Source organism: Bombyx mandarina, chromosome 17, assembly GCF_030267445.1.
Source record: "Bombyx mandarina strain Sakado chromosome 17, ASM3026744v2".
NCBI classification, from domain to species: Eukaryota; Metazoa; Arthropoda; class Insecta; order Lepidoptera; family Bombycidae; genus Bombyx; species Bombyx mandarina.
The window spans coordinates 7,606,242-7,631,741 of NC_143223.1; the positions used below are offsets into that span (position 1 = coordinate 7,606,242).

The 25,500-nt window shown below is 40.1% G+C and overlaps 1 protein-coding gene across 1 annotated transcript in view; it reads left to right on the plus strand.

Annotated features, from left to right (window-relative positions):
• Positions 1-25,500, plus strand: part of LOC114253217 (phospholipid-transporting ATPase ABCA3) — a 48,060-nt gene that overhangs the window by 18,638 nt on the left and 3,922 nt on the right. Inside the window, exons 10-28 of the mRNA XM_089734517.1 lie at positions 6,217-6,323; positions 6,765-6,897; positions 7,402-7,631; positions 7,863-8,262; positions 9,769-9,910; positions 10,069-10,151; positions 10,840-11,228; positions 12,035-12,244; positions 14,118-14,222; positions 14,770-14,941; positions 15,875-16,000; positions 16,218-16,341; positions 16,706-16,824; positions 16,902-17,026; positions 17,093-17,483; positions 19,728-19,885; positions 20,116-20,212; positions 20,485-20,676; positions 23,293-23,395. Coding sequence (XP_089590643.1) covers positions 6,217-6,323; positions 6,765-6,897; positions 7,402-7,631; positions 7,863-8,262; positions 9,769-9,910; positions 10,069-10,151; positions 10,840-11,228; positions 12,035-12,244; positions 14,118-14,222; positions 14,770-14,941; positions 15,875-16,000; positions 16,218-16,341; positions 16,706-16,824; positions 16,902-17,026; positions 17,093-17,483; positions 19,728-19,885; positions 20,116-20,212; positions 20,485-20,676; positions 23,293-23,395 — 3,406 coding nt within the window. The remainder of the gene's footprint in view (positions 1-6,216; positions 6,324-6,764; positions 6,898-7,401; positions 7,632-7,862; positions 8,263-9,768; positions 9,911-10,068; positions 10,152-10,839; positions 11,229-12,034; positions 12,245-14,117; positions 14,223-14,769; positions 14,942-15,874; positions 16,001-16,217; positions 16,342-16,705; positions 16,825-16,901; positions 17,027-17,092; positions 17,484-19,727; positions 19,886-20,115; positions 20,213-20,484; positions 20,677-23,292; positions 23,396-25,500) is intronic.

The window sequence follows — 25,500 nt, forward strand, 5'->3', positions numbered from 1 at the left end:
GCAAGCCTTACTCTCTAAAACTGACCATAAATCATAATCCAGCGGATTAAGATCGGGACTAGACGACGGCCAGTCTTCAGCTCTGATGAAGTCCGAAACGTTCGTTTCCAACCAAAACTGCGTAGACCGAGCTTTATGACCTGGCGCCGAGTCTTGCTGGAAGGACCATTCTTGATTATTGAACATGGTGTTGTTAAGGGGTTTCACTTCCTTCTCAAGAATGGTATCTTGATACACTTGTGGCGATGTTTTGATACCTTTTTCACAAAAGTATGGCCCAGTCACTCCTTCATAGGTAATACCCCACCAAACCATCACTGAAGTCGGATAGTGCCCACGTTGCACTCTGTCGACTAATTGGGAAGCTTCTTTGGAGCTTTGAGCATAAATACGGTCTTTTTGTTTGTTAAAATGTTGCTCAATTGTAAAAAATTTCTAATCCGTAAACAAATTTTTTCTATGACCTCCCTTTGCGTACCGCTTCAGTAGTTGTTTCGATTTTACCACCCTATTCTCTTTTAAATTATCAGTTAAGAAATGACCAGTACGTCTCTTATAGGCTGCAAGTCCTAAGTCATCTTTTAAAATACGCGACATGGTTCTAGGTGCTATCTTCATCTCCCGAGATAAAATCTTTTGCTTTCGGACAGGATTTCTTCGAATTCTTTCCCTTACTGCTTTGACCACCTTTTTCGTACGCATACTACGTGGACGGCCAGATCTTTTTCTGTCACAAACAGAGGAGGTCTCATTGCACCTATTAATAGCCCGGTACACAAACATTTTACTAATACCATGCGTATGGAGAGTTTTAAAAATTGCATTTGGCTCATACTTACTTTGTGTAATGCAATCACAGCGATTCGGTTCTCTTTATCACCCCACTCCATTTTAATATCGCAAAATATTGTACAATGTATTGGCGCCAAAATGAGAAAATTCAATGAGCACTCATATAAAAATGACAGATTCCAAATTCCAATGTAATATTTTGTTTATTTTTAATTGTATCAGTATTTACGGCCAGACTAAGTATATATTTATTCCCTACTTATTCGCTGGTAGCCTAAGGGGTTATTTCAGCTACCCTATAGCTGATAGGTGAGCTCAGGGGCTCAACCTGAGAGAGTTTGCGAACACTGACCCTAACAAGAGCAGTGCTTCGCAGAATCTACTACCGGATCGGAATGGCGACCCGCTGAGAAAATCCGGCGAAAAACTCAGTGGGTTGTTAATGTTTATGGATTAGTTCGCTCGTCGAACTCGAACGGTGACTGGTGCATGAAGAGCTTAAAGCACCGAGAACGGATCCAGGAAATCCGATAAGACGACATGTTTCAGGTTAAGGGAGTATTGCGTTGCCTCGTCGCCTGGGTCTTATACCATTATCCCACCCAACAAACCGGACAAAATACTGATTCGCAGCAGAAATAAACAGGCTGGTTATACCTACTCGTACCTTTCCGGGCTCATTGTATCAACACATAACGTTTTAACTGTGGAAGTTATTCGCAAGTTGGTCGTATGTATTTACTTAAAAATTTGGTATTTCTATAATCCACTTATTATATAATTCTTAATTAATAAATAAGGTCTAATACGCCTGGACCAGAAAATCGTCTCCTTGCAAGAGACGCAGTCCGGGTCGTTAAAATCTAAAGTCGCATGTTGACTGCCGCTGAGTAAAACGAATTGCATAGAGAGAATTCTCACACTGCAGCAGTTCGACTCATTCGTCCAGTGTCAAACATAACATAAATGACGATCGCCTCATTTATGTTATGGCTAGATTATACAACATAGTGATGGAAGACTGCCGAATATTGCCTTGATTATTCTTTGTAAACTACTCAGATTACACTTTGACGGCTACCCTTTTCTAGAACAAAAAGTTTAATGTTGTACCGCTATCTTTTAAGAATGTTACTTTTATTTATTATTTAAAAAAAAAGAAAACAATATTCCTAACCTAAAAGTACATGTTATTATCCGCAACATGCTTCGTCAGATTACAGAAATAAAGTTATCAGCAACATGCTTCGTCAAAAAGTACAATACTTACTTTCAGCTGCAAGCGTCGTCATAAACTAGTGAGAGTTCCTAACGACATTCGAAGCCGCGTTTGTGGGCCAGTTGGAGTGTTTTGTGGCTACGTTGGCTTCATTCAATAAGATACTAGAGAGACCATCGAACTTCTTAAATTTAAATTATTTTGAAGCTGATTTCAGAATCTAGCTTCGAAACTGCAAATGTATTAAGCTGTATGCCAGATATGTATGTATAACTTTACTTATAACAGCAGACGCTTTGTTTGACCTACAAAAACAATTACTCTAAAGGTCAGGTGCGTTACCCTGGTTACAGGACATTGACATCAAAAGAATTTTAATATCAAGTTAAACCTGTTTTAAAACCGGTGTTTATAGTTTATAGAGTTGTTTTCTTTACATTGTTCGAACAATTATAACCAGTAAACAACGTTCGAATGACGGAAAAATGCACACTAATAATTTTAAAACAGAAATTGTGCGTCAACCCGAAATATTTTATAAATAATTTCTTGTTTTGCTCATCAATAAATGTTTTTTCAGCTAAAAAATCAATGCGGATTTTATTATAAACAATTGCTCTAGATAGGTACATAGTCCAGCCATAAGTTCTGTTACTGAATGCATTTTTTTTAAATGAAGTAATGTAATATTATTAAAATTTATACCTACATATTTATTAAAGTCTCAGTCAAAAAAGTCAGTCAGTCAGTAAAAAAAAAATAAAAAAATATTCCATTCGAAATGGACACCTTTGGCTTTTATACAGGCCTTTAATCTGTTTGGCCACGAATCTATGGATTTACGCACTGTTTCAAAGGGAAATTTCGCCACTGCTTGCTCCCAAAGATTTTTTTAAGAGATCCAATGTCGCCGTGTCGTTTAGAGCAGGCCATATGTCCTCTAAAACTGACCATAATTTGAAATCTAAAGGGTTGAGATCTGGGCTAGATGAGGGCCAGCATAAGTCCGAAATGTTGGTTTCAAGCCAGGCGTGGGTAGTCCGTGCCTTGTGACCAGGTGCATGGGTCCAGCTGGAAATTCCACGGTATTTAAAAGTATATTGCTGAGAGGCTTCACAACATAATACAAGACTGTATCTTGATACACTTTGGCTGAGGTTTTCACTTCTTTTTCACAAAAATTTAGTTTTGTGACTCCTAGATAAGACACGCCCCACCAACGTGTCAGTGTGCACGGGTACGTACCACCACCCCGCCTATTTCAGCTGTGAAGCAGTAATGCGTTTCGGTTTGAAGGGTGGGGCAGCCGTTGTAACTATACTGAGACCTTAGAACTCATATCTCAAGGTGGGTGGCGACATTTAGGTTATAGATGTCTATGGTCTCCAGTAACCACTTAACACCAGGGGGGCTGTGAGCTCGTCCACTAATCTATGAAATAAAAAATAAAAATAAAATAACATCACTGACGCAGGATGATGACCACGCTGGGGGGCTGTGAGCTCGTCCACTAATCTATGAAATAAAAAATAAAAATAAAATAACATCACTGACGCAGGATGATGACCACGCTGTACCTTTGTGACCACTTGAGCAGCTTCTTTAGAACTGTGAGCGTACACTATATCATTTTGCGTAGTGTAGTGTTCTTGAATCGTGAAAATGTTTTCATCGGTAAAGGGGATATCTCTACCTTTCACCTGCGTATCGTGACAGAAAGCGTTTTGATCAATCCACTCTCTTTAATTGTAAACATTGATTTAGGGCATGTCCTGTATATCGACGTTAAGCACCGAGCTTCAGATTTTGTTTTATAATACGCAACAGAGTCCTAGCGGGAATCTTCATTTCTCGCAATAAGATTTTTTACTTTCTAATGTGGTTTCGACGAACTCTGGCTTTAACAGCATTAACAGTATTTGTAGTTTTAACAGCACGCGGCCGCCCTGATATTTTCTGGTCTTCGACAGAAGAAGTGTTGTTGAATCTATTGATAGTACAATTTACGAACATACGGCTTATACCAAACTTTTGAAGTGTCTGGAATATGACCGACGGCTCCATACTTACTTTGTGCAAGGCGATCACTGCAACCCTATTTTCTTTAATACCCTATTCCATATTGTAATTTGATAAGCGACGCGAAAAAATGTGTGAAATCGCGCAAAAGCGAAAGAAGTTTTAAAAATAATATACGTGTTCCAAATTCAAAATAATTAAAAAGTTGAAAAAAGATTTTTTTTTATGTAATAGTATTTATGGCCAGACTAGTTAATTATATTGCTATGCTTTCTTTATATATTTATATGACCTCATCAACGCAATCGACACTGGAAAGTAATTTTTCTGACTTCATAAGAGTTGAAAACTGAGTCTTGATGTCGATTATTTGTCGTAATATTATATAGTAATATTGCATGCTCCGAACGCTAGAACCTGGAATCCCTAAAACATTTCATATTATAGGTAATGTGAACTTTACACATACTAAGAATTGAAATTTTAATGCGCTCCACCAAAATTCATCTGTTTAACATATGAATGTCTGAAATGCGGAAAGGGGATTGCCCACTCTCCATAGTGTGCTAGGCCCAAGATGGACATCAAATATTACTATAAAAATGTACTGATTCAAATTCTTAAATGTATTGGATATCTAAAAAATATATTGAAATTGACGCCACTATTATAAAAAATATAATAAAAATAAAAACTCGTTTTGAGGTTAATTTTCTATATAAATAAGTGTCGGATTGTGAGATACTTCAAGAACTTTTCTTTTCTTAATGCTTAAGATGTTCCTAATGTATTTTTATCCAATAGGGTATAAAAACACACTTAATTCTTTAAATATCTATATTTTCTTCATCTTCATACACAATTAGTATCATCTAAAAATAGCAAAGGAGAGCATATACACGGTTTTAAATCTCGGTCAGGGTAAAACCACAATTCACACAATGTTTCTTAGTCGTAGTATGAAACGTTATTGATAAAAGTAAAATAAATCGAAGAAAAATCAAAACACATCCATTTTGTACGCAAGCACAACACCACAAGCAGCAAGCGAAGTATCAGTCAGTCAGATTAAATTCAGTGTTGTCAGTATAAAGAAAAATAATTACATGAAATTCATATATCGATTATTTTTTTAAATAACCGATAATTGATTTATATCTTAATCTTTTTTTTACGGGTACACATTATTTTTTATGTTTTTGTTTTAGTTGTACATATTTAAATAACAATACTAGTAAAGTTTTTTTTATTGCTTAGATGGGTGGGCGAGCTCACAGCCACCCTGGTGTTGCTAAGTGGTTACTCGAGCCCACATATATCTACAACGTAAATGCGCCACCCACCATGAGATATAAGTTCTAAGGTCTCAAGTATAGTTACAAGTTAAAGTCCAATGGGTATGTCTTCGATGTTATTTTATGTGCATAAAATCCATTAAAATCGTTTGATTAATGATAATACTTAAAATGATTTATTTATATGTTTTATTTATATACTCAAAATATTTACTTCATACGTAAAAGGTTTTGAAGCTGGCAATATTTTTCCCGCAAAAATAAAAATCCTTGTTTTTTCAATAGAGTTACTTTTTTTAAACTACTTATTGTAAACTATAGTGGCGGTTATTTGCAAGAAAGTAAATGCATATTTATTTATGACAAAATTAATGCACTAAGTATTTTTTCTATTATCTATTGTCCGCTTTGGGCCTAAAATGGGCCATCCCCTTTCGGACATTCATGTCTTAAACAGATTAATTTGCGTCTATAAAAAAGGTGTCAAAGAACAAACAGTGGTCTGATAAATGTTCAAAGAAAATAAGTAAATAAAGGTTTTCTTTGTTCTAATATTCGTAGTCAACCAACCAACCTTTGGATTATGCATATTCGAACTTTTGACCTCTGTAAAGCCCTGCGTCATTACGTTTATTCCCAAATGTATTTAATCATTAATGTTGTAGCTATTTGGGTTGATTGCTCATTTCCTGGCCACGTACGATTACGACAATAAATGATTTTTGATTAATGAAGTAATATTACAGTAGTTAATCAGCGGCAAATACGAGTATTTGAAGTAATATAAGTTATATTGGAAAAGATAGATAGTCTGTCTGTTTGTACTAAATAATTACTGTAAATAACCTCGATTTCAATGTCACTGTTGACCAATTAATATTTTTTTTTAAGACACAAATCGAGATAAAACATCTGACGATCTTGAATATAATGATGCATTATTGTCGGTGGTACACGACGAGGAACCCAAAGGCGTTCCCATTGGCGTAAACATTCAAGTAAGAACATTATTTAATCTTATCTAGTCATCTAGTACTGAAATGCAGTAGCGAAACGTAAAAATATGCTACAATATTTTAATAGTTATCAAAAATAAAAGATCCACACATCCTTGACTATGAATTACTTATACTCGTAATAGAACTAAGCTATGTGCGAGAATCAGTATTCAAGGCACTAATTTTACTACTTGTTCTAACTGTTTTTGTTTTTTCGTCTGCACTTTTTTCGCTGACTCCACATTGTGTTTTGTAAGTAACAAATCTCCTTTTACTAATAAATCCTTTTTTATTATATAAATTGCGACCCGGCTACGTTTCGAATACTTTTTACACTTTGCCTTATCACGGTTGGTAAATCGTCTAGATCATTAGTATTAGTTACGTATAGGACACGTAAAAAAAGAAAAAAATAATAATAATTTAGTGCTGTGGTTTCAGAATCTCACAAAAAGATATAAGGGACGGGGGAAAGCTGTCGATAATTTAAACCTTAGACTTTATGAAAACGAGATTACAGTACTTCTGGGTCACAATGGAGCGGGGAAGACGACAACGATTTCTATGTTAACAGGTAATATTTGAATAATACCCAACAAATTTTTACTGGTGGTAGGACCTCTTGTGAGTCCGCACGGGTAGGTACCACCGCCCCGCCTATTTCTGCCGTGAAGCAGTGATGCGTTTCGGTTTGAAGGGTGGGGCAGCCGTTGTGACTATACTGAGACCTTAGAACTATATCTCAAAGTGTGTGGCGCATTTACGTTATAGATGTCTATGGGCTCCAGTAACCACTTAACACCAGGTGGGCTGTGAGCTCGTCCACAAATCTCAGCAATAAAAAAAAAAACCACATAATTCATCACCCGTCCAACTATACAACAATAACTATCCATTATTACATATTCACAATATATAATTTGTTCTTACCAAACTCTTCAAATGTACCAGCTCATTAATCAAATATCATTTTATTAAAAAAAATATTATTAACTATCAATTCAAACCTAACTCTACGTACGGTAACAGTTGTACGATGCAAATGTAATGGAACTATTAAAAATATTTTTTGTTATAGGAATGGTCCCTCCAACATCAGGATCGATAACGATCAATGGATATGATATCGTGACGGAAACAGAAAAAGCTAGACGTTCTCTTGGAATATGTCCTCAACATAATGTACTGTTCCCTGACCTGACCGTAGCTGAACATTTAATTTTTTATTCAAAGCTAAAAGGGATTCCCGAATCAGAAATCAATGAAGAAATAGATCATTTCGTCAAACTTCTCGAATTGGATGACAAGGTAATTAACATACATTACATATATTGTGTTTGCAATCTTTCTTAAGCTATTACTATAATTAATCAATTTATCATAAAATTACCTTAGTTATTTGAATTCAGTTTGTATGTGTTAAAATATTTTTTTAAAAAGAATACGTGGTTTTTAATTGTCCAATATTGCATTAAGGGGGTAGAATGACAGAAATGTAAATTGGTATGACCCGGAGCGATACCTTGTGTTGTGTGCCAGAGGCACGCTGCGGCGTCGAGTCTGTCGGGGGGGCAGAAGCGGCGGCTGTCGGCGGGCTGCGCGCTGTGCGGGCGCTCGCGCGTGGTGCTGCTGGACGAGCCCACGTCGGGCCTGGACCCGGCGGCGCGGCGCGCGCTGTGGGACCTGCTGCAGCGCGAGAAGCGCGGCCGCACCGTGCTGCTGACCACGCACTTCATGGACGAGGCGGACGTGCTGGCCGACCGCGTGGCCGTGCTCGCCGCCGGCCGCCTGGCCTGTCTGGGCTCCCCCTACTTCCTCAAGCGCCACTACGGACTCGGCTACAAGCTCGCGCTCGTCAAGGACGCCGCCTGCCAAGTCGATCTTGTCACTCAATTCTTCGAAACATATGTCCCTAATCTCAAGAAAAATTCTAATATCGGTAAGCTCATTCACTGATATGTCAATCAATATGACATTATGGTGTTCCTTTATAGGACGTCTACAACGCTAATTAGTACATTGTGCACCAAGGGAGAAAAGTAGGACACTTCCTCCCGCGTATAAAATTGCCAAAATTGCGGCAAACACGCGGAAGGAGATGTCCTACTTTTTTCCCGCGGTGCACATACTATTTTTTCTCCTACCAGGCCGAAAATTCGACATTGTAAAAAACTTAGCACCCGTGGAGTACCGAGCCGGAGTCTAGGGGCGAAGCCCCGGTGGGGTCCAGGGGCGAATCCCTGGCGGGGGATTGCCAGCCACTCATAAAAAAAACAAAATAACTGTTTTTTAATTTTTATATAAACTACTACTAATTGAATAAGAACTGTCGGATGAACTCATCTCTGTTTAATACTTCACTACTAATTTTTATTTGCTTTTTGTTTGCATTCTTACGAATGCCCGGTGCATTCGTATGTAGCAATGCAACGGTGTTCGAATTCCGCAGGCGGGTACAATTTTTTTCTAATGAAATACGTACTTAACAAATGCTTACGATTGATTTCCACGGTGAAGGAATAACACCGTGTAATAAAAATCTAACCCGCAAAATTATTATTTTTCTAATGAAATACGTACTCAACAAATGTTCACGATTGACTGAAATCGTTGTGGCCTAAAGGACAAGACGTCCGGTGCATTCGTGTTGAGCGATGCACCGGTGTTCGAATCCCGCAGGCGGGTACCAATTTTTCTAATGAAATACGTACTCAACAAATGTTCACGATTAACTTCCACGGTGAAAAAATAACATCGTGTAATAAAAATCAAAACCTGCAAAATTATAATTTGCGTAATCACTGGTGGTAGGACCTCTTGGGAGTCCGCACGGGTAGGTACCACCACCCCGCCTATTTCCGCCGTGAAGCAGGAATGCGTTTCGGTTCGAAGGGTGGGGTAGCCATTGTAACTATACTGAGATCTTAGAACTTATATCTCGAGGTGGGTGGCGCATTTACGTTTTAGATGTCTAAGGGCTCTAGTAACCACTTAACACCAGGTGGGCTGTGAGCTCGTCCATCCATCTAAGCAATAAAAACAAAATAAAAAAAATTATAATTTTCGTAATTACTGGGGTAGAACGCCTCGGTACGGGCGGGTACAACCACCCTGCCTATTTCTACCATGAATCAGTAATGCGTTTCGGTTTGAAGGGTGGGGCAGCTGTTGTAACTATACTGAGACCTTAGAACTCATATCTCAAGGTGGGTGGTGGCATTTACAGTATAGATGTTTATGGACTCCGGTAACCACTTAACACCAGGTGGGGTGTGAGCTAATCTACCCATCTATGCAATAAATAAATAAAAAACAAAGAAAAACCTTATATTTTTGGGGCAGGTGGTGGAATTCACGTTGTCATACAAATAGGCAACACAAGAATTAATATTGTGATATTATGATTTGGTTAAGTGATCTGCTTTTACTATTTTTGTCATTTCAGGCTCAGAATTAACTTACATTTTACCTAGTGAAAGTGTAAGTAAATTTCCCGAAATGCTCAAAAAACTTGAAGAAAAGAAAGAGTCTTTATTTATATCAAGCTACGGGTTATCAGTGACTAGCCTTGAGGAAGTTTTTATGAAGTAATTAATAGTTAATAATCTAATTCCACTACCAATAAAAAACTAAACATTAAACAAATGAAGAAAAAAATATTTAAGAAAATTTAAAACTTTGCTTCCTTAATACGCTGTTATTTAAATTACATAATGAATTAACTCAATTTTCAACCAATTTGCAGAGCTGGAATCGAAGATAACAATGTTGAAATAAAAGAAACTAAAGGAGATATCGAAATGGTTGATATGAACGGGGACATGTTGAGTGAGTCAACGTTTTACTTATTTGCATAGAATAAAATAGAGATGTACTTAACTCCTTATAGAGACTGCGCGATTCAGGGAATCTTAATGTATCAAATTAAATCTAAAGTAATCTAATCAGAAATAAAGGTAGGCAGCGGCTTAGCTCTGCCACTGCTGAAATCTATGGGCGACGGTAACCACTTACCATCAGGTGAGCCGCATGCTCGTCTGCCTACACGGGCAATAAAAAAAATATAAATGCGCAGGATAATTAAAATCATCGATAAATGTTATTGAAACGGAAAGTTAAAGTGGCAGTGGCCAGTAGGTATACCGTTCGTACCTAATGGTAGTATGTAGCGAGATAATTAATGAAAGTAAAATGATTTTCAAGTGTCGTCTACGTATTTAAAATGCAGTGTTTGATTACCTCACGCATGATGAACGAAAGCGTACATATAGACAGTAAAATGCCACGGGTTGCGCTGAGGGGTAAGTCGAGTGAGGCATACGACCTCCTACAAATAGATGTAAAGGTCAGATTTTGATCATTTTAAAATATGTCTCAAAGGATATTCATTAATGTTTTATTAGCCCACTGCTTTGTTGAAAGTTAGTGAATCAATTAGGATCAATCAGCCAGATGTATGTTACATATTATACATAAATTAAACAACTTTAAAAATTAGATAAGTATTTTATTTCAGAGGACAATGAGCCTTTACATAAAACGCAAGGGTTTCATTTACTGAAGAATCACATAAAAGCTATGTTCTTGAAACTGATGTACAACACGTTGAGAAATAAGGCACTCGCTGCGATACAAATAATATGGCCGATAATAAACATTATTTTATCGATGATAGTTTCACTATCTTGGAAATTCTTGAATGTATTGCCCCCGCTTGAACTGAGCCTGGAGAGTGGATTTAAAGGAACTGAGACATTAGTATCGCAAGGTAACGATTTGAGAGACGGCAGTACTGAAGCTAATGTCATGTTGGCATACAAAGATTATTTCAAACAATCAACGTACCCCGGCTTGAAGTTATATGATGTTGGAACATCTAACTTAAAAAACGTCTATTTGAAACTTGTAAGTATTAGTAGTTAGTATAATTAATCACTATAATAAACAATTAAAGTATTTTTGATATTATTCTTCTCATTGTAAATAATTTTAATTTAAGATAATTAATTTTAATTAAGATAATTTTATTTTATCATTTGTGGATGTGAAAATTGGTGCCTTTGCATTTTTTGTGCTATGCTATTAAAATAAAATTGGATTTACTATTTCGAGGCCTTTACACAAAGTGAAACTATTTTTTCATAAATTCATAAACAATGGAAATGGTGTTAACCTGTGTTTTTAAAGTCTATAGACATCACATTGTAAATGCCGCTGCCCTTGCGATCTCACAGAATGCACTACCAGCAGTACCAGCAGTACAGAACATTTGGGGTTGTCATTATTATAATGTACTAGCTTTTGCCCACGACTTCGTCCGCGTGGAATAGTTCACAAATAAATATGCAAAATTAAATGTATATTTTTCAATATTTCTGAGAGATTTTCTTAATATTTGTTTCCGTAAGAACCTTGTACAGAGTATTAGAAAACTACAAAAAAAAAATAAGCCAAATCGGTCAAGCCGTTTTCATGTTATGTGGTGACAACGGAAAACGGGTTTCATTTTTATATATATAGATTATGGTAATCTATGATACCATTTTGAGGATATCATTTCCGAAATATATTTTCTAAAAATTAATCTAAAGGTCAACACTTACAAAAAAAGAACAAAAAATTACCGGCGAATTCTATTTTCGCAAAATCCGGTCTCAGATTTCAAGGTCCAGTTTCGAGTAGCTACAGGTATGTTTAAATTATTTTCACAGATCGCAGAAGATCAATCTCGAGTACGATATGAAGATCTAGTGGGAGCTACATTTCGTAATAACAGCATAACAGCCTGGTTCGGTAACTACGGTCTTCATGATTCTGCTATCTCGCTTTCACTAGTCGAGAACGCAATAATTCGTTCTCTGTCACCCAATACAACTTTGACATTTGTCAACCATCCGCTACCATATTCAGTTGAAGGAATGGTAAATATGAACTACATAATGGCTCCTCTTCACAATCGGCCATGATGGGCCAACAAATGATCGTCCATCATCGCCGCCATGATCGGGCAACTCTCCACACAATCGTGAACGTTCATTTACTGACTGTCTACTGATATGTTAAGACGTCTAGGTATCGATGATGGAAATTGAGGGGATCGCGGCTGCGGCAATATTTTTAGTTAGCTCGTATAGTCATTTAGTTATAGTATGCGAAAAAAGAATCGTGAAAACCTTTTTTTTTCATTGCCCTTGTAGACAGACGAGCATACCTGATGGTGAGTGGTTACCGTCGCCCATGGACTTCAGCAATGCTAGGTATAGAGCCAAGCCGCTACTTACCGGTAACTATAAACAAGATGGAGGAAGAGAAGTTGGTGGGTCGTGACTATCAATCGGAACAAAACAAGGTCCACGCAACCATAGTTTTGTAGTCGACACAATTGACACACACTCGAGACAACTACATCCTGCCTAATCGGCGATGGTGTGGACGCTCATACAATCATGGGCCATCATTCCTTTGATCTATCGACACAACGCCGATTGCGCACGATCATACGCGATGATGGTCGATCACAGACATTTATGCACTCTACACTATCGTGAGTTCCTATAATCGCCCATCATGGCCGATTGTGAAGAGGAGCCATTATATATCTGATTTTTATGCGTTTTGTTTTATGCATTTAATAGGTAATAATTGAACCACTCTTATTTTTCACTAACTATGAACGAGAAAACGAGCTAAGAATAATAAATAGACTTTAGATTGGACACATGTGAAATCATGTCATGTGATTGTTGATAAAAAATTGTTACAATAAATTCATTTTATTTAATGATTTAAATATAAATCATTAAAAATTGACAAAACTTGTCATAGAATTAATTAAGATTAGAATTACTTTTTATGTTGTTTTATTTTAGTGCCAACGCAATCTGGTTTTGATTAAACTAAATTAACGAAAACGAACCAGTTTTTTGATATCGAGCTAGAATTAGTAGCAAAAAAAGGCTTAACGTGATAAAAGATAAATTTTGACACCGTATTTATTTATTAAAATTCAACATATCAATTAATAGATCTTTTTTTAATTTTTTTTTATTGTTTAGATGGTTGGATGAGCTCACAGCCCACCTGGTGTTAAGTGTTTACTGGAGCCCATAGACATCCACAACGTAAATGCGCCACCCACCTTGAGATATAAGTTCTAAGGTCTCACGAATAGTTACAACGGCTGCCCCACCCTTCAAACCGAAACGCATTACTGCTTCACTTTAGAAATAGGCAGGGTGGTGGTACCTACCCGCGCGGACTCACAACAGGTCCTACCACCAGTAATTACGCAAATTATAATTTTGCGGGTTTCATTTTTATTACACGATGTTCTTCCTTCACCGTGGAAGTCAATCGTGCACATTTGTTGAGTACGTATTTCATTAGAAAAATTGGTACCCCGCCTGAGATTCGAACACCGGTGCATCGCTCAATACGAATGCACCGGACGTCTTATCCGTTAGGCTAATAACGACTTCTAATCATCTATCATCATCATTATAATATGTAGTAGGTATAAAGAAAAAAGACTTCTTATATGGTGTAAACAGCTTAATATAGTGTTTAAATAGTATATGTAATACTCAACATCTAATATGTGATAGGGTTATCAAAACTATTTTACATAAAAGTAGTTACAGAAACGTATTTCCTTGTGACATAAAAAAAGTATACTGTCTATAATACAATAAATAGTATTTTTTGTAATTAAGTTTTTAATATTTAATTATGTTTATTATTAATTATGTTTTTAAATATAATTGTACGATTGCTTTTAATTCGTGTTATTTTTAGGTTCAAGTAATGTCTACCGGAACAAACACCGCCTTCATGTTTTCTTTTAGCCTTGGATTTTGTATAGCGGTTATAAGCTCTTTTCTGGTTCTCTTTGTAATTAAAGTAAGTATTTTTTTAATTGTTACTGATAGGCAGACGAGCTTTATCAAAATATCAAATTTTCAATTGGAATTCCGGTTTTAAGGAAGCAATGGTCAAGTGAATGGCACCTTCCCGCGCTATAATCACAGTGAACTTTTACACTAGTAAATTTAAAATCTTTAAAGTACACTATAAACATTTTCTTGATCATGTTCTGTTTGAGCATCATTTATCCGATCAGATTGAACACGTGAACATTCAGATTTTATTGTATGCTACATTAGAGTATTGAAAACACATATTTGAGCCCCTGAGCTCACCTACTCGCCCGGTGACGCTGATATGGTCTCTCAAGACCATAGCCTAGGTAGGAAAAAAAATGCAAACCCAATTCGCCCCATCTATAATATAACATCTCTACGCTTTGTTAGTAAGATATACTCGCAACCTGTTTCTCACGGTACTTACTACATCATAAAACCTACTGCTAATTAAACAACTAAAGCTTCATTAAATAATTATATTGAATTTTTATTTTGTTTTAAAAGTGTTTTAAAACGTTTCATAGGAGCGCATCAGCGGTGCGAAACTTCTCCAAAGAGTATCAGGAGTGCGACCGGTAGTAATGTGGAGTACTGCCCTCATTTGGGATTGGATTTGGTTGTTTCTGAACCACATTTGCATTATAGTCACTATTGCGTGCTTCCAAGAAATGGGAATGTCGACGCCTGCAGAACTTGGTAAGTAATAGGAATATGAACATTTTTACTGATGGTAGGACCTCTTGTGAGTCCGCGCGGGTAGGTACCACCGCCCTGCCTATTTCTGCCGTGAAGCAGTAATGCGTTTCGGTTTGAAGGGTGGGGCAGCCGTTGTAACTATACTGAGAACTTAGAACTTATATTTCAAGGTAGCGGCATTTACGTTGTAGATGTCTATGGGCTCCGGTAACCACTTAACACCAGGTGGGCATCTAAGCAATAAAAAAATTAACATGAGTACCTAAGCCATGGGATGTTTGTTCGTGTTCTCTATTAACGCGTCCCTCATTCGATTAGGTCTGAATAGGGTTTACTTTAATGTTTGCAAAGTGCTTCACAAGTTACAGACATTATTTAAACCACTTGTCTGATAAATTTTTAATCTTTTTTTATACATCTGACAATTTTTAAAGTTTACACTATGCTACAAATATGTAATCTCTGACGACTCGATCCACTAACTTACTCGTAATACAGGTACAGATGAAATAGTTTCTAATAACACATATACTAATTGTCCAATGTATAATAAGTAGTTCTTTGAACTACATTTACAATATTATTTCCGTCAAAGGCTTCAGCTGCGTAAGAACCCTTCTATTCATAATCGTCAATAATGTCAGATCGATTGAAACCATGGGTCCCGTCCCACAGAAGGAGCTGCCATATTGCATACCCATTTCCGGAAATTACCTCAACCAATTCGAAAATTATCACCAATTCAAAACCACCTTCGATACGCTTTGTAGATTTTGTGGTAACGAGAAAAGCTTTTATAAATAATTGAACTTTTGAAAACTTTTCGGTTTAAGTCTTAGTAACATGCGTACGAGAATATCTTTTGTGTAATTTATTAATGCAAGCTCTGTTAGTTCTGCGATTTTAATGACAATATTATTTTTCATAATGCAGGTCGAATTTTATTAGTTCTGATGGTGTTTTCATTGGCAATTATACCGTTGCACTACCTCGCATCGTTCTGTTTCGAAGAAGCCGCCACCGGTTTCAGTAAAATGGTGTTTGTAAATATATTTTGTGGTAAGTATAGAACATGAATTTATGTTTGGAATCAAGGAACCGTTCTAGAACGGCGGGTTAAGGGGGAGGAAGGTCGTATTGTTATTAACGTGGTGTGTCTAGTACTATCATGGTATGTCACGAACTCTAACGATAGGTTTTTCGTTTTCGGGAACGGTTCCACAGCACGCCCTATATTGTTTATGGCGTTTTTGAGTAATCATTACTTTTTTGCCAGGTTCAATGTTGTTCCTTGTCACTGAAGTATTACGGATGCCTTTCATAAATGCTTCTGCTTACGCAGAAATACTTGAGTATCCATTTTCATTGTTACCAATCTACTGTGTCAGCAAGAGTGTCAGGTATATAAATATATTTTTCTATGAAATATTATATTGTTTAGTGGCGGTGGACCTCTTGTGAGTCCACACGGGTAGGTACCACCGGCCTGCCTATTTCTGCCGTGAAGCAGTAATGCGTTTCGGTTGGAAGGGTGGTGCAGCCGTTGTAACTATACTAAGACCTTAGAACTCATAACTCAAGGTGGGTGGGGGGGGTCATTTACGTTGTAGATGTCTATAGCCTTCAGTAACCATTTAACACCAGGTGGGCTCTGAGCTCGTCCACCCATCTAAGCAATAAAAAAATAAATAATTTGTGAATTTAATTATATTACAAAAAATATACACAGGGTACATATACAATAAAATGAACATTAATTTTCAGGGAAATGGTGACATCTTCAATAAAGATTAAAGCCTGCGACAGCTTATGCAACCAATTAAATTATAAAAATTGCACACGACTAACTATATGCAATGAACTAGACATATCCATGTGTTGTAGTAAGTTTATTAACATAATGTTTTGACAATGTTGAAACAAACATTAAACAGTTAAGTGATCCCCGTTTTTTTTTCAGTTGAGGATAATCCATTTTTAGGGTGGAAGGAACCGGGTATTGCAAGATATCTATTTACTATGATAGTTGTAGCGACTGTGTCATTTGCAATATTGCTAGCTAAGGAATACGAACTTTGGAACAAGGTAAACAATATCAAAGAGTAACATGGCATGTATTTAAACAAATTTTCAATTGAATAATTTACACAGGTCTTGTACAAGAAACAAGAAGAGACTATGATGTTATCTGGTACAAAACCAAAATCGAATGAGAGTAAAAAGGTTGAAGTAAATGCAGAAGTTGAAGATGATGATGTTGTGGAGGAAAGACAGCGTGTTCTAGCAATGACAAGTAGTGAGGTCACCGCGTTCAGCCTCGTGTGTCGCGAGCTGAGCAAGCGCTACCGGCGCCTCGTAGCCGTCGACCGACTCACGTTCGCGGTGCGCGGCGGAGAGTGCTTCGGCCTGCTCGGAGTCAACGGCGCCGGCAAGACCAGCACCTTCCGCATGCTGACCGGCGACGCACGCGTGTCGGACGGCGACGCGCTCGTGCACGGACACTCGGTGCGAGCACACGTGCAGGACGTGCACCGCCTCATTGGTGAGTCGACCCTATTACACATCAGCTCGGTCCGCATGCTGACCGGCGACGCACGCGTGTCGGACGGCGACGCGCTCGTGCACGGACACTCGGTGCGAGCACACGTGCAGGACGTGCACCGCCTCATTGGTGAGTCGACCCTATTACACATCAGCTCGGTCCGCATGCTGACCGGCTACGCACGCGTGTCGGACGGCGACGCGCTCGTGCACGGACACTCGGTGCGAGCACACGTGCAGGACGTGCACCGCCTCATTGGTGAGTCGACCCTATTACACATCAGCTCGGTCCGCATGCTGACCGGCGACGCACGCGTGTCGGGCAGCGACGCGCTCGTGCATAGACACTCGATGCGAGCACACGTGCAGGACGTGCACCGCCTCATTGGTGAGTCCACCCTATTACACCTCAGCTCGGTCCGCATGCTGACCGGCGACGCACGCGTGTCGGACGGCGACGCGCTCGTGCACGGACACTCGGTGCGAGCACACGTGCAGGACGTGCACCGCCTCATTGGTGAGTCGACCCTATTACACATCAGCTCGGTCCGCATGCTGACCGGCGACGCACGCGTGTCGGGCAGCGACGCGCTCGTGCATAGACACTCGATGCGAGCACACGTGCAGGACGTGCACCGCCTCATTGGTGAGTCCACCCTATTACACCTCAGCTCGGTCCGCATGCTGACCGGCGACGCACGCGTGTCGGACGGCGACGCGCTCGTGCACGGACACTCGGTGCGAGCACACGTGCAGGACGTGCACCGCCTCATTGGTGAGTCGACCCTATTACACCTCAGCTCGGTCCGCATGCTGACCGGCGACGCACGTATGTTGGACGGCGACGCGCTCGTGCACGGACACTCGGTGCGAGCACACGTGCAGGACGTGCACCGCCTCATTGGTGAGTCCACCCTATTACACCTCAGCTCGGTCCGCATGCTGACCGGCGACGCACGCGTGTCGGACGGCGACGCGCTCGTGCACGGACACTCGATGCGAGCACACGTGCAGGACGTGCACCGCCTCATTGGTGAGTCGACCCTATTACACCTCAGCTCGGTCCGCATGCTGACCGGCGACGCACGCATGTTGGACGGCGACGCGCTCGTGCACGGACACTCGGTGCGAGCACATGTGCAGGACGTGCACCGCCTCATTGGTGAGTCGACTTTATTACATTAGCTCGGTCTGCATGCTGACTGGCGACGCATGTGTGTGGGACGTCGACGCGCTCATGCACGGACCGTTGGTAACGGACCCACGTGCAGGACGTGTACTGCCTCATTTGTGAATCGACCCTACCACACTAACTCGGTCCGCATGCTGACTGATAACATCTGATGAGCTGTGAGCTCATGAATTCCTCTAGAACAGTAAAAATGCATATTATAATTATTAAAAAAAAACAATAGAAAAATATAATATAATATGTGTAATCCTTTAATATGTGTAATCCTTTGAAGTCGTCGTGGCCTAACGGATAAGACGTCCGGTGCATTCGTGTTGAAGCGATGCACCGGTGTTCGAATCCCGCAGGCGGGTACCAATTTTTCTAATGAAATACGTACTCAACAAATGTTCACGATTGACTTCCACGGTGAAGGAATAACATCGTGTAATAAAAATGAAACCCGCAAAATTATAATTTGCGTAATTACTGGTGGTAGGACCTCTTCTGAGTCCGCACGGGTAGGTACCACCGCCCCGCCTATTTCTGCCGTGAAGCAGTAATGCGTTTCGGTTTGAAGGGTGGGGCAGCCGTTGTGACTATACTGAGACCTTAGAACTATATCTCATGGTGTGTGGCGCATTTACGTTGTAGATGTCTATGGGCTCCAGTAACCACTTAACATCAGGTGGGCTGTGAGCTCGTCCACACAGCTAAGCAATAAAAAAAAAAAAAAAAAAAAAAAATATATAATTCTAGGTCTCAGTTTTTACACTACAGCGACAGCCGCACTTTTCAAACCGTAACGCACTACTGCTTCACGGTAGAAATAGGCAGGGTGGTGGTACTTACCCGTACGAACTCACAAGGTGTCCTACCACCAGTAAAAACTGTGTTTTATAAACGGGTTACACTGTCTCTCGGTAGAACAGTAAATCAATGCTGTTTTTCATTACAGCTCAGTATCTTCTCTATGCGGGCCGGTGCCATACCATAATATTACCATTATTACTAAAGCACAAACAATACTATTTTATATTTATCTCACCGCGTTGCTATGTCGTTTGCTTTCAGGTTACTGCCCCCAATTCGATGCACTGTTTGACAATTTAACCGCAAGGGAGACATTGAAGATTTTCTGTTTGCTGCGTGGCATTCCTACGTCAATAGGCGAAACTCATGCCGTTCATCTTGCTAAACAATTGGGATTCATAAAGCACTATGACAAGAAGGTAATGTCCTTTTTGAAACGTCCGTTGTAATATTCTACGGCAAGTATCATATTTTTAAATAAAGTCGTAACTGTTCACGTACTTATCAATGATTCAAAATAAAATTAGAATCAAAAAATGGCCCCGGGATTTGAACACCGCCATAGTTGCATCGCTCAATACGAATAAACCTTTCCATTTCCCTTTAAGCCGCGATTTCTTGATAATACAACGATTATCTAAATTTACAGGTTCGGGAATGCAGTGGCGGAACAAAACGTAAAATCAGTACAGCGGTTGCGTTGCTCGGTGATTACCCAGTTATATTCCTGGATGAGCCTACGACAGGTGATATTGCACTTTCGTAATTATGTAGCACTTAGTCAACAATTTAATAGTAAATAAGTTGCATCTTCATGCGTTTCATCAGTGCGTTTCCAGAGATAATTTTTGCCACGTACCATCCGGCTTTAGAATGAGCTCCCCTCCACGGTGTCCGAACGCTATGACTTGTCATTCACCGACGGTAACCACTCACTATCAGGTGGGCCGTATGCTCGTCTGCCAACAAGGGCGATAAAAAAAAAAAATCTTGTAATCAACATGGACAATAATGAAAGGCATGGATCCGGCGTCGAAGCGGCTCGTGTGGCGCGGCATCAGCAGCGCGGTGGGCGGCGGGCGCAGCGTGGTGCTGACGTCACACAGCATGGAGGAGTGCGAGGCTCTCTGCTCCAAGCTCACCGTCATGGTCAACGGCAGGCTCTGCTGTCTCGGCTCGCTGCAACATCTCAAGAGCAAATTCTCACAGGGTAAGTCATTTAGCGGCCGTTCAGTGATCCAAATTCTGCCGTAATCCATTCAATTTGAAGTCGTCGTGGCTTAAAGAATAAGACGCCCGCCCCGTGAATTTATGTCAAGCGATGCACCGGTGTTATAGGAACTGTGACGCAGATTATTCGGTCAATAGATTAATACCTTCCTTCATTTTTAAATTAATTTACATGGAATTTCTTTAACATCTCTATGGATAAATATATGGCATGGTTGACATCAATGCAATAAAAAATTATCAAATTTGTTTGAAGTACTTAACAATGAAGTTAAATTAAGAAGAGTTTTAGAGAATGTGAGATACATTTCTAGGGCGGTGTTCCTACTGTATTGCTATAATTATCTTTAATGGAGATTTTATACCCCTAAAAATTTTAAATATTTGGTTTCCCTTTAAATATACTATATCAAACGAAGACGATCTATTATTTTACGATTTGTTTTTTGAGTTTACTTCTAAATCGATCAATCGATTTAATTTAAAGATCACGGTACAATTATTTATTTGATGGACTCTAATACTGAGCATTCCATAAATAAGCATAATGTTTTTTTTTCTTCCTTTAAGTATAATGATATCACGTAACAGCCAGAAATAATTTATACTGTATTCAATTGACGCTAGTCCCATCTAGTTTAGTATAATGTTACTTTGATATTTCTATTTTATAATATTCACTTAGTGTACCAAAATTTGCCATAGATGGCAGTGTAACATTATTTGGATAATTAACAAAAACAATTTATCTGTCTAACATTACGAATAAATTATTTATTCGTAGGTCTAACACCATAAATCAATTCCGTTAGCGTTATCTAAGGATGTTTCAAAATTATAAAGCTTTTTGTAAGATAGTAATATACGTACCTGACAATAGATGGCAACACGTATTTTATTGTGTAACACGATTTACATGAAGGACACATCGATTATTATTATTATACCTAGTCTTGCCATAAATACTGAGACAAAGGAAAAAAAAATTCTATTGCAAATAACATTTATTACCATAACAGTGTGTTAGTTTTATACATAAAATATAAAACAATTTAAAGTATAAAAAGCTTATTCGAAGTGGTCTCCATTGGCTGCAATACAGTCCTTTAAACGTTGAGGCCAGTTATCAATAGAAGCACGCACTCTTTCCATGGGAAAATTTTTCACTGCCAATCGTACGGATTATTTTAGCGACTCCAAATTATCATGGCGTTTAGAGCAAACCGTACTCTCTAAAACTGACCATAAATCATAATCCAGCGGATTAAGATCGGGACTAGACGACGGCCAGTCTTCTTCAGCTCTGATGAAGTCCGAAACGTTCGTTTCCAACCAAGACTGTTTTCAAATATACTTTTTTTGTCGTACTGTTAACATTTAAATTTAGCCTATTTTTCCGCTGTTTGTGAAATTGCTGTAACATGTCATATGTAGTGTGTTATAAGAGATTGCTGTACATGCCTGTAACTGGCTTACATACCAGTACTTAATTTTATACATGTAAATTTTAAGCTTGAATGTTTTGTGTGTATTGCTATGGGAATGTCTAAATAAATAAATAAATAAAAAGACTGCGTAGACCGAGCTTTATGACCTGGCGCCGAGTCTTGCTGGAAGGACCATTCTTGATTATTGAACATGGTGTTGTTAAGGGGCTTCACTACCTTCTCAAGAATGCTATCTTGATACACTGGTGCCGATGTTTTGATACCTTTTTCACAAACCGTCACTGAAGTCGGGTAGTGTCCACATTGCACTCTGTCGACTAATTGGGAAGCTTCTTTAGAGCTTTGAGCATAAATACGGTCATTTTGTTTGTTAAAATGTTGCTCATTGTAAAAAAATTATCATCCGTAAACAAAAATTTTCTATGACCTCCCTTTGCGTACCGCTTCAGTAGTTGTTTCGATTTTACCACCCTATTCTCTTTTAAATTATCAGTTAAGAAATGACCAGTACGTCTCTTATAGGCTGCAAGTCCTAAGTCATCTTTTAAAATACGCGACATGGTTCTAGGTGCTATCTTCATCTCCCGAGATAAAATCTTTTGCTTTCGGACAGGATTTCTTCGAATTCTTTCCCTTACTGCTTTGACCAACTTTTTCGTACGCATACTACGTGGACGGCCAGATCTTTTTCTGTCACAAACAGAGGAGGTCTCATTGCATCTATTAATAGCCCGGTACACAAACATTTTACTAATACCATGCGTATGGAGAGTTTTAAAAATTGCATTTGGCTCATACTTACTTTGTGTAATGCAATCACAGCGATTCGGTTCTCTTTATCACCCCACTCCATTTTAATATCGCAAAATATTGTACAATGTATTGGCGCCAAAATGAGAAAATTCAATGAGCACTCATATAAAAATGACAGATTCCAAATTCAAATGTAATATTTTGTTTATTTTTAATTGTATCAGTAATTATGGCCAGACTAAGTATTCTTTATTGAATACAAAAAATTAAGTGAATATATTAAGGTTGGAGGTTGCCGAAAGCCAATATCCGTATTCAGATTGTTACTCAAATAGATATTTATTAAGTTATGTTCCCAGGGTCTGAACATTATTTTAATGAATAACTTGTTATAGGATACACAATAATCGTGAAATGTAAATCGGGTCCAAATCGAGACGCAGCAGTGCTAGACGTCCACAACTATATGACTACAAATTTTGTTGGTGCTAACCTCATGTGAGTATCTTCTTCTTTGTAGTAGTACAAATGTTTAGTTTAAGCTGTTATAGGCGTATAATACGCATAAGTTAATCACGTGGGAGTGAGGGGGTACAATAGTGGTAACGTTGTGTTCCCAGCGAGACGTACCTGGGCATGAGCACGTACCACGTGTCGTCGGCGGGGCTGCCGTGGTGGCGCGTGTTCAGTGCGCTCGAACTAGCACTGTTTAATGAATGTGCAGTTAGTTGCATCACGTAGAGTGAGGGGGTACAATAGTGGTAACGTTGTGTTCCCAGCGAGACGTACCTGGGCATGAGCACGTACCACGTGTCGTCGGCGGGGCTGCCGTGGTGGCGCGTGTTCAGTGCGCTCGAACTAGCACTGTTTAATGAATGTGCAGTTAGTTGCATCACGTAGAGTGAGGGGGTACAATAGTGGTAACGTTGTGTTCCCAGCGAGACGTACCTGGGCATGAGCACGTACCACGTGTCGTCGGCGGGGCTGCCGTGGTGGCGCGTGTTCAGTGCGCTCGAACTAGCACTGTTTAATGAATGTGCAGTTAGTTGCATCACGTAGAGTGAGGGGGTACAATAGTGGTAACGTTGTGTTCCCAGCGAGACGTACCTGGGCATGAGCACGTACCACGTGTCGTCGGCGGGGCTGCCGTGGTGGCGCGTGTTCAGTGCGCTCGAACTAGCACTGTTTAATGAATGTGCAGTTAGTTGCATCACGTAGAGTGAGGGGGTACAATAGTGGTAACGTTGTGTTCCCAGCGAGACGTACCTGGGCATGAGCACGTACCACGTGTCGTCGGCGGGGCTGCCGTGGTGGCGCGTGTTCAGTGCGCTCGAACTAGCACTGTTTAATGAATGTGCAGTTAGTTGCATCACGTAGAGTGAGGGGGTACAATAGTGGTAACGTTGTGTTCCCAGCGAGACGTACCTGGGCATGAGCACGTACCACGTGTCGTCGGCGGGGCTGCCGTGGTGGCGCGTGTTCAGTGCGCTCGAACTAGCACTGTTTAATGAATGTGCAGTTAGTTGCATCACGTAGAGTGAGGGGGTACAATAGTGGTAACGTTGTGTTCCCAGCGAGACGTACCTGGGCATGAGCACGTACCACGTGTCGTCGGCGGGGCTGCCGTGGTGGCGCGTGTTCAGTGCGCTCGAACTAGCACTGTTTAATGAATGTGCAGTTAGTTGCATCACGTAGAGTGAGGGGGTACAATAGTGGTAACGTTGTGTTCCCAGCGAGACGTACCTGGGCATGAGCACGTACCACGTGTCGTCGGCGGGGCTGCCGTGGTGGCGCGTGTTCAGTGCGCTCGAACTAGCACTGTTTAATGAATGTGCAGTTAGTTGCATCACGTAGAGTGAGGGGGTACAATAGTGGTAACGTTGTGTTCCCAGCGAGACGTACCTGGGCATGAGCACGTACCACGTGTCGTCGGCGGGGCTGCCGTGGTGGCGCGTGTTCAGTGCGCTCGAACTAGCACTGTTTAATGAATGTGCAGTTAGTTGCATCACGTAGAGTGAGGGGGTACAATAGTGGTAACGTTGTGTTCCCAGCGAGACGTACCTGGGCATGAGCACGTACCACGTGTCGTCGGCGGGGCTGCCGTGGTGGCGCGTGTTCAGTGCGCTCGAACTAGCACTGTTTAATGAATGTGCAGTTAGTTGCATCACGTAGAGTGAGGGGGTACAATAGTGGTAACGTTGTGTTCCCAGCGAGACGTACCTGGGCATGAGCACGTACCACGTGTCGTCGGCGGGGCTGCCGTGGTGGCGCGTGTTCAGTGCGCTCGAACTAGCACTGTTTAATGAATTTGCAGTTAGTTGCATCACGTAGAGTGAGGGGGTACAATAGTGGTAACGTTGTGTTCCCAGCGAGACGTACCTGGGCATGAGCACGTACCACGTGTCGTCGGCGGGGCTGCCGTGGTGGCGCATGTTCAGTGCGCTCGAACTAGCACTGTTTAATGAATGTGCAGTTAGTTGCATCACGTAGAGTGAGGGGGTACAATAGTGGTAACGTTGTGTTCCCAGCGAGACGTACCTGGGCATGAGCACGTACCACGTGTCGTCGGCGGGGCTGCCGTGGTGGCGCGTGTTCAGTGCGCT